Genomic DNA, 10327 nt, shown 5'->3' on the forward strand with positions numbered 1-10327 from the left:
GGTGAGGTTAGGCACACTGTGGTCAGTTGTTCTCCTTGGCATGGCTAGTAGTGTTTTTCTTTTTATGGTCTCTGACTGCTGTTAAAAGAACCTTCACAGAAGGGGTAACCTTATCTGTGAACATAAAGATAAGCATTTAGAATACAGTTAGGGATTGTACTGGTTTAGGAAAATGGCAATAGGAGGTTCTTATTTAGAGTTCATGACCTCTCTCTTCAGCCATGGGTGGTTGGTTAAGTTGGCAATAGCAGGCATAAATTTCTTCCCATTGAGTTGGATAAAATTTAATGGTTGTTGGTTACTGCCAAGATATAAGTGCCACTATTGGAGATTTGGGATGCTGGCCATTGTTGTCATTTATAGGTATGACAGCTAGATAAGACTATTGACTGCCCTTTGCCCTTGGTGGCTTTCTGAATATATTTGGATTCTGAGACTCCAGTCTCAGGAAATAGATTTCTAGATCAGTTGTATCCCATTCTTCCAAGTCCTATGTCCAAAGTACATAGTAAGTGCCGGAGTTCAGCTCTGGCAGCATTCTTGAACCTGAAGACAGATATGTGGTATTGGTGAAAGTGAAGACACTGATCACCTGTTGAATTTCAAGTGACTGGCCCCAAATAGCTAGAGCTGCCTTTATTTATATAATCATAATCCTGTTCGCCTGAGCAGCGACATCATTAGTTATTTTATTAAAAGAAATCATAACATTAGCAATATAAAAAACTCCATAATTACAAGCCCCCAATACTTTCCATTCTTCTTTCCTGCTGGGTTAATTACTCTATAACCTTATTTTGTACTACAAAGTACAATTTCAGCAAGTGAAAAATAAATGTGTAGTCAGGCATGTCCTATGGACATGAGCACATAAACAGCTGGTAGCAGATGTGGTTATATAGTTATGCAAGGTGAAAGACTGATTAAACATTTGAGGGTATAAATCTCATCATCAAATAGCACCCCTCCGTCACCATACTTTTAAAATTGCAGACAGAGATGTGATCACTGTGTCAAGCAAACTTTCCTGATATGCATCTATCAATTCCTGATATCATCTTTCTAAGAACCATTTTTAAGTCTCTATTGATCAGATACAGCTTCCCCATTTTAAGTCTCTGTTGATCAGAGCTTCCTCAGAACAGTTATGCAAGCAGGACCCACTGCTTTCCACAGCTGCCAGAGGCTTACTCAGTGAGACTGTAGCTGTTTCTCTAGGGGACGTGATTACATGTCCCAAAATACTCAGGATTAATCGTCATATCTGAAGGATTGATCAAGGCAGAGAGAGATAAGGAGGATTTTTCCCCTTAAAAGAGTACTGAGAAAAACAGAATAATCCACGAGCCTCCATAATCCCTGCCTTGCCTGTGACTGACAAAATGAAACTAAGTATTGCTATGAGTATAAATACTATAGCGAAAGCAAGGTGAGCTTGTAGCTCACACAATCTAGGTAACAAGCATAGTGATAAATCAAATCTACCACAGGACCTTGCCAAGTGGGAAGGGGTTTTCATGGGTTGCGCCACAGTAGAGTTCCAACAGTGAACACTCATGTTCTGTTCTGTGCAGATGCTGCATGGCCACTGCTTAATAAGGATTAACTTCAGAATTCTGAGAGTCAACTAAGGGCAATAGTAATAGTCTGGGTTGTTTTGAGAGCCATGTCTTGAGATGCCCTGACCAAACACTTTGAAACGAGGTTTCTCGTTCTTGGAGTTTTGCTAAAGAAACTATGGCTTCTGAGGGAGCATCATCACCTCAAGTGGCATAACATCATTTTTATTATTTATGTATACAGATGCAATAATACAATTATAATAAAAAGTAAGTGGCATTGCTCTGTTAGTGAATCTTGGGATTTGATGCAATGGTGTGTTAATCCTTTGACTCTTCTGCTTCACCCTGTTCAACTACTCACTGGTGTATAAACTGTTGTCCTCTGTTGGAGCATGAAAGGCAGCCTGATTTCTGGTTGAGCTAGGTTTGAAACCCTGGTATATATTTTATGTAACTTGGGGTAAGTGTATATAATGCCTTTAGCTTTTTCAAACACCCTTAATGCTTTTTATTCCCCCTTTCTCCCTCTCCTTGTGCACTGATATCTGTCCCTGTTATCCAGTTAAGCCTCCTTCACTCTTTCCATTTTTCACTTCATAGCACCAGAGCCCTGCTACTGCTGTCTCTAGAACTCCTTTCCCCACCCCCTCTTGGTCCCTTTTTATATTTCCTGGTTTCTTTGCTTACTCTCTACATTACACAATCTAAAGATTTGGACCAAATAAGAAAAAAAGACATCTAATTTGCTTTTCTGTGTCTGGATTAAAATATAACATTTTCAAGTTGTTTCTGCAAATTTAATTTTTTAAATTGAAAATACCACTGTGTATATGAACTACATTTTATGATCTATTCTTCAATGAAGGACATTCAGGCTGTCTCTTTTCTCTAGGTATTGTGCACAGAGCAGCAATGAACATGGTTGAGCAAGTGTTTGTGGAGTAGGATCTTTGGTCATTTGGGCATATGTCGAGGACTGATGTAATGGTTCATACGGTAGACTTACTTTTGGTTTATTGAGGATTTGCCACACTGGTTTCAGGAGTGGCCGCAGCAGCTTGCATTCCTATCAGCAGGGAACGAGGCCTCCCCTTCTCACACATCCTGACTAACATTTGTTGTGTTGTTTTTACCTATTCTGACTGGAGTAAGATGAAATCTCAAAGTAGTTTTAAGTTATATTTTCCTACTTGCTGAGGATGATAACCACTTTTTGAGATACTTCTTAGCCATTTTCATTTCTTCTTTAGAGAAATCTTTGTTCAGATCCATTGTTTCCTTGGCCTTTTGTGTTTGAGGTCTTTGTGTATTCTGGCTATTAGTCCTCTGTCAAATGTATTGTGGGCAGAGATTCTCTGTGGGCTTCCTTCACACTGGGTGTGTTCTGTAGCGACACAGAAGCTTTGTGAGGCCTATTTGCCAATTATTAGTCTTAATTTTGGGGCAAATGGAAACCTGTTCATAAAGTTCTTTCCTACATCTATGTCATGCAGGTAGGTCACGCCTATGTTTCCTTCAGTTTCAGGTTTCACATTGAGGTCATTGACCCTGCTGGAGTTTGTATTTAAGCAGAGTGATAGACATTCTTCCATATGTGACACCCAGGATTTTAGTACCATTTCTTGAAGGTGCTATCTTTTTCCAGTGTGTGTTTTGGCATCTTTGTCAACTACCAGATGGCTCTGGTTGTTTATACTCATGTTTGTTTGTTCCATTGACCTACATGTCTGTTTATGTGCAAGTGCCATGCTGTTATTTTTATTACTGTAGATCTATAAAATAGCTTTAAATAAGGTATAGTTTTTAGAGCATTGTTCTTTACTTTCTTAGGATTGCTTTAGTTACCTTGAGCTTTTTATGGTTTCATATCAATTTTAGGATTTTCTTATTTCTGAGAAAAATGTGGAGATTTTTGATTGGGATAGCATTAAGTCTGTAAATAGTCTTTGGCAAAACGATCATTTCCACAGTATTATATATACCAGTTGATGACACTAGGAGGTCTTTTGATTTTCTGTGTCTTCCTTAATCTCTTTCTTTAGAGATCTAAAGCTTTTATTGTAGAAGTTTTTTCCTGCATGTTTATTTTATTTCAAGATATTTTATTATTACTATCTTTTATATAAGATTGTTGTAAATGAGTGTGTCCATGATCTCTTATTCAGCATTTTTGTTATTGGCATATTGAAAGTTTTTTTCTCAAGTTGATTTTATATTCTTCCACTTTTCTAAAATTATTGATCATTTCTCAGTGTTATATCACAGAACTTTTGGGATCTCTTATATATAATAGCATATTATCAGAAAATACAGACACTTTGACTTATTTTCCCATTTTTATCCATTTAATTTTCTTCTCTTACTTACTGCACTAGCTTGTAGGCTTAGATTTTTTGAAACCTACTTTAATTATGGTTCCTTAATGTTTTAACCTCCCTTCTAGCCCACCACCTACCAGAGGTAGGGGAAAAGAAAGGTTAATAGGAAATGAGAGCCGTAGACCTGTTTAAAATAGTTTTTTGGGTGTCAGAAGTCCAGTCCACTAGCAAAACATCAGTCAGCAATGGCAGTCCAGTCAATTTGAAAATAACAAATACAAACCAGTAGCAGTGGCTAGATCCAGAAGAAACTGCCAATCAGCATGAGTCTGTTGAAGCAGCAAGAAGCAGTCCGAATACCACCAGAAGTTCTTTGGTGCATTTCTCTCTATGAAGTCACAAGTGATAATCAGCAAAGAAAGCAAGTCGAACAAATGCCAGAGCATCATCAGCGACGACCAGTGTCAGCAGGCCCAATAAAGACCAGCAAAGCTTGGCAAGGTGAACCAATGCCAGAGAGGTCATCCACTGATGGTTGGGTTATACTTATACTCTTTTCAAACATCACACATTCTCTCTAGCATCCACTCTAGCAAAACATCACATGCCCTCTCACCAGGCAACTTCTAGGAAAATACTACATGTCTGTTCTCAGCAAAACATGCTCTCATAAAACAGTTTCCAGAAAAACATCACAGGATACAACTGAATCACCAATGAAACCAGAAATTCCCACTTTACTAGCTAGTGTTTCAAGCACTGTATTGAAAATGAGTGGCAACAGCGAGCAGTCTTAATTCATTCCTGATTTTAATGGACTGCTTTGAGTTTTCTCCAATTAGGATGATGTTGGTCAAAATTATACATAGCTGTAATTTTATTAAGGTATGGTTATTCAGTTCTACTTTCTCAGGACTTTTATCATGAAAATTTATTAGATTTTGTCAAAGAATCTTGTTACATCATTGGTATGCTCATATAAATTTTGTGTTTAAGTTCTTTCATATGATTTATTTTACACATTGTCTTATGAATGTTAGACCACCTCTGCATGTCTAAAATAAAGCCAACATGATATTGGTGGATGTTCTTTTTTTAATATATGCCAGTATTTGACTTACAATATTTATTGAAGACTTGTATTTATAGCTATGATTTTACCATGCATGTTTACGAGGTATATTGGCCTGCAAATCTGTGTCTTTGTTTAGCCTTTCCCTGGTTTTGTTAGTAGAGTATTGCTTGATATAAATACGAAGTTTAGAAGTGTCTCTTCTGTTTGTACTTTCTGAGTCATTTGGGAAGGTTTTTTGTTTTTTTGTTTTTTTGTTTTTTTGTTTTTTTTTTGTCTGGTAGAATTTTATAGTAAATCCATCTGGGCTGAGTTTTTTTGTTGGAAGACATTTATTTTGGTCTGTTTAAGCTGATGTATTTATGATTTAACTTTAGTTGCTTATATGAATTTATGAATTAGTCCATTTCCTTTATATTTTTCAGTTTTCTGCAGTACAGGTTTTTAAAGTATTTTCTTACATTCTGAATTTCTTTGGTGTCTGTTTATCTCTGATTCTGTTAATATGTGTCTTATTTTTTTCTTTTGATTAATTGGACCAAAGTTTTTGTAATCTTCTTTATATTCTGGAATCACCAACTCTTCAATTTATTAATTTTTATTTTTAAACTCTTCTTCATTGATTTCTGCTTTGTTTTTTGTTACTTTTCCCATCTATTGGATTTGTGTTTCATTTGTTCTTATTTTTCCAAATTTTTGAGTTGTATCTTTAAATCATTTATTTTTATTTGGAGATTTCTATTTAAAATGTAAGTACTTAGAACTATAAAGTTCTCTTCTAGTCTGCTTTTAATGTATCTCAGAAAAGAGAAAGAGAGAGAGAGAGAGAGAGAGAGAGAGAGAGAGAGAGAGAGACTTGCCATTTTAATTTCATCACAGGCTTTAAAAAATTTCTCCTTTGATCTATTCATTATTCATAAATGGGTAATTTAATCTTCAGAAGTTTGTGTAACTACTAGAGATTTGTTTGCTATTGATTTTATATTGTAGTCAATAATTCTAATAATAAATCTTTTTACTTTTTTGTTCATATGATCTGTCTATTGGAGAAACTGGGTGGGCTGGTTTACAGGTAGAGTAACCACAGCTAGCCTGGAAGTATGGAGATGGAGTAGGCTAGTTAGGATCTGAAGCACTCACCTGGTTATACTGGTTCGCAGGCTACTCGACACAGCTAGGTCTGAGAATGTGGTATTCACATGGGTGAATAGGAAGGTAAGACCTGGTTAGGCTGGTGCTCAGTCTATGTGAGCACAGTTACTTTTTGAGGAGTAGGGATGGCTCAGGTGGAATGGGATCTCCTACTGAGATTTTTCCTTTTATGTACCAGTCTTTCCTAGAGTAAGATGAAAGCTAATCAGATTTCAGCAGTTAGACATCTGACCACAGGGTGGCAGTGCATCTCAGCTGATGCATAGCAGACCATCTCTGAATTCTGAATGAGCAGGCTTTTTTCTAGTTGGCTGGGCCAATAACTCAGCATGTATGATTCTTCTAACAACAAAGGCCAATCTGAACTTGCAAGTGGCTCAGCTGGCTACAGACTGAACATCTACAGTTGGTTTGAATAGGAAGTACAATGAAGACAGCTATTCATGCTTTATTTATTTTCCTTTGGCTGAAGGTGGTCTGTGAGTTGAGGATGGGTACTGGGTGAGCAGGGTACGTGGGGATAGAGTATGGCAATGGCTGGTTCTTACATGTTCAGAAAATGGCTTTATTCAGGTTTTCTCTCCTTACTATAGGAAAAATATAAGGTTAACGATTTGACCTTTCTCTCCATCTTTCTGCGCAGGGGAGAGCCAAGGTGAGCAGGTGCAACAGCACCCTTCCTCCCTGAGTGTCCAGGAGGGAGCCAGTGCTCTCATCAACTGCTCCTACACAGACAGTGCTGCTGTCTACTTCCCTTGGTATAAGCAAGAGCCTGGGAAGCATCCTCAGTTCATCATTGACATCCGTTCAAATATGGAAAGAAAGCAGACCCAAAGACTCACCGTTTTATTTGATAAGAAAACCAAACAACTTTCCCTGAACATCACAGCCACTCAGCCTGGAGACTCAGCCATCTACTTCTGCACAACAAGTACACACTGCTCCCCAGGCACCTGCAGCCTGTCTTCAAACCTGCCTCCAGGGCTGGAGTGGCGCCCCTTTGCTATGTCAGACATCCCACAAGAGCATTTGTCACATTGTTTGTGAATAAAAAAAACCCATAAAGATATTAAGGTATATAAGACCCAAGATGACTCAGGAAGTTTGGAGCATATTGTTAATTGCTCCTTAATAACTACTTAAAATTCATATTTATTATACGTGATAAACGTGTATTGTGCATCCCAGTAACTTGGTTTAGGTGAACATTAGAAAATGAATAGTTGGGTGAGTAGGTGCACAGAGCAATGTTTGAAATAAAGAGTCAAGCTTCATCTCATTTCTGTGTGAGCTGATCCTGGCATGCCCATGTGTCCAGCAATCCAAAAACCCTGCTTCAGAGATTCTTACAGGAATTGGTGATATTCTGCTTAGAAAACCATGCTCTACCAAATTTAAAATTGGCATTCAGTCTCCTATCATGTGTGAAGGCCTTTAGTTTAAGTATCACAATCTTTGACACTCATGGACTTTTGACTCTTTAGATAATCGCTTTTGCCAGTTTTGGGATTAAGCACACACACACACACACACACACACACACACACACACATAGTGATTGACTGTACTTAGAGTGTAAGTTGCTAAAGTTTGTCCAAACTGGAGTAATATGCTGTATCAATATATTCAATGTTATATTGTATAATGTCAACACTCTATTTAATTAAACTGTAGTGTACAATGGATTTTTGTTAAACAAGCGATTTTAGTGATTTTAGCTGTTTTTTTGAAACACCCAAAATGTACCTGAAAATGATAGGCAAATTGATTCACTCCAATGTGATCATTTGATTACCCACATGTATCCTATGCTAAACATACTATTGTGAACCTCAAACACGTGCAGCACAATTTATTTTAAAGAAACACATTACGTCTTTCCTTTTATGTTTAAAAGATACAAGCTCTTCAAGAAAGTTAACTCTATTTCTACACATTTGCTTTCTGTTGTTGCCTTGTCTTTTTGGTGTTTGTGAAAGTGTGTTTATCATTCACCTTACTCCACTCTTGTAGTGGTAGAGAAGGAGATAGACTGACGGGTAATGTACAAATAGCTTCCTAAAGAACTCTCTGCTTGGGAGGCCCTTGGTCCTGTGGAGGTTTGATGCTCCAGCGTAGTTGGATGCTGGAGCGGTGGGTCAGAAGAGGGTGGGTAGGTGGGGTAGCACTCTCACAGAGGCAAAGGGGAGGGCAGATGTGGGATGGGGATTTGTGGAGGGGTAACCAGGAAGTGGGATATCATTTGGGATGTAAACAAATAGAATGATTAGTAAAAAAATATAAAGAAAAAAAAAAGAATTCCCTGCTTGAGACTGAACCACCAACCAAAGAGTGAGAATGGGCTAGACCTTGGCCCCTCATACCCACATGTGTAGCAGCTGTGAAGCTTGGTCTTCAATCGGGTCTCCAAACAACTGGAGTGGGGGCTGTTCATGAATCTGTTGACTGCCTCTGGATTCTGTTATTCTAACTGGGCCACCAAGTCTGGCCTCAGTGGGAGAGGATGTACCTAGTCCTGCAAAGACTTGATGTGCCAGGTTGGGGTGATATCCTAAGTAGGCCATCCCCTTCTCAGAGGAGAAAGGGAGGCAGAAGTGGGGGAAAGAGCTGTATGAGGGGGGAATTGGGAAGAGAGGGGTGATGATATTAAGTTGTAAAGTGAATAGATAAATAAATCAATTAAAGAAAGAGTTCTCTGCTTTATCTTCATGGTCTGAAGGAATAAAAAATTAGCAAAATTTAAAGTGTACTTCTGAGTGGTTGATAAATCAGTGGCAATAAAGTTGTGTAAAAAACTAATTCCTTAACACTCCAACCTCTGACAAAGGAGGTATAATTTCAAGAGCATCCAAATTCTAAGAGTAGATGTAATTAACTATTGGCTTGTTGAATCTGATTCACTCTTGTGATAGTTGAATATGCACTGACTTTTCTTATTTGTCCTTTTCTACTACCAGATCTTTTAGAAGAGAAGCGAATTTACTCTTGATTGGTCCATTTTCCCTACAGATGGTAATGTTGTGAAGGGCAAGTGTGACTTACGTTGTACTGTTTTATAACCCTTTCTATTTCAGAGAAAGGATATAATTAAATGATGCTGGGCTCTTACTGTGTTTTCTCAGTAGCATTTAAAAAGGCATATCTAACAATGTCTAGCTTTGTAGAACCAGTGTGTCAAGAGCTCTGTATTGGATAGAGAAGAGGTAGGCAGAGCTAGGAGTGAGGAGGAGGAGGAAGGAGAAGGAGAGAGGGAGAAGATGTCCGAGGATGTCTGTGTGGCTCTAGCTGTCTAAGGTAGTTACTCATATCAAGGTTAGGTAACTGGGTTAACACTTCTAACTTTGTGGGCATCTTGTGTATTGAGTATTTGCTGATATATAAATCTATTTGGTTAATCTTTAAGTATTTAAGTCTTATTTCTACTTAGTACTGGGAATTGTTATACCTATCACATAGGGGTGGTGGAGTTGGCCCTTGAGCCATACTTAGAGTTATGGACTCCACAGAGCTGACTGGCAGAGGCACGCCAACATCTTGTGAGTCCCAGGCTGGTGCCTCTGGCTAGCTGGTGTGCTGTTAGTGTGGGAACTTAGAGCAGAAACATGGCGGAGGCCAGGAGCTAGCCGAGCCGCTCGCCCTTTCAAATACCTCCCACAACAACCAGTGATGGTTTTGTAGAGGTGAGTACTTCACTAGTACAGCTACTGCCTAAGTAAAGGTTTTATGTTAGCAAATTAGCTGGTAAAAATAAGATTGCATGATTAGAGACACAGCATTCTATCATTAAGTAAGAAAAATCACCTAAAGGAAGGAAAGCAAAGGACTCTAAAGGAGAATTTGATAAGCAGTGGCTAGGTCATTCTACTGAAACAATTTTTCATGGGCTGTCTACATCATGGAAGTGCATGTGTGTCTCAAGGGTTTGGAGTCAGTTCTCATCTTCTGTGGTGTATATAGATTTGCTGGAGATTAGTTAAGACCAGTTAAGATCTTAAGTATGACTAAGTTTCTGCTTACTGACATTTCTATATGAATGATGTCATACTAGTTAACAAAACGTAATGAAGGAGGAACTTCTCATGCTTTGCCTGCTGACCTGGTTGAGAACAGTATCGATGAGGTAATTTCCACAAGGTTCAGTGGTGTCTTTATCCTGAACTGATTTTAAATCACCACCTCATCAGCATGCAGATCTCATAAAGAAAGAGGAGGAAGGTACAAAT

At 38.3% G+C, this 10327-nt stretch overlaps 1 gene segment (V, D, J or C); it reads left to right on the plus strand.

Annotated features, from left to right (window-relative positions):
- Positions 1 to 6495: 6495 nt before the first annotated feature.
- Positions 6496 to 7151, plus strand: LOC114639696. The segment is given in 2 exon segments: positions 6496 to 6583; positions 6748 to 7151. Coding segments are annotated over 2 exon segments (456 nt in total).
- The last annotated feature ends 3176 nt before the right edge of the window (positions 7152 to 10327 follow it).

This window comes from Grammomys surdaster, unplaced genomic scaffold, assembly GCF_004785775.1.
Source record: "Grammomys surdaster isolate TR1022 unplaced genomic scaffold, NIH_TR_1.0 125750, whole genome shotgun sequence".
In the NCBI taxonomy this organism is placed as follows: Eukaryota; Metazoa; Chordata; class Mammalia; order Rodentia; family Muridae; genus Grammomys; species Grammomys surdaster.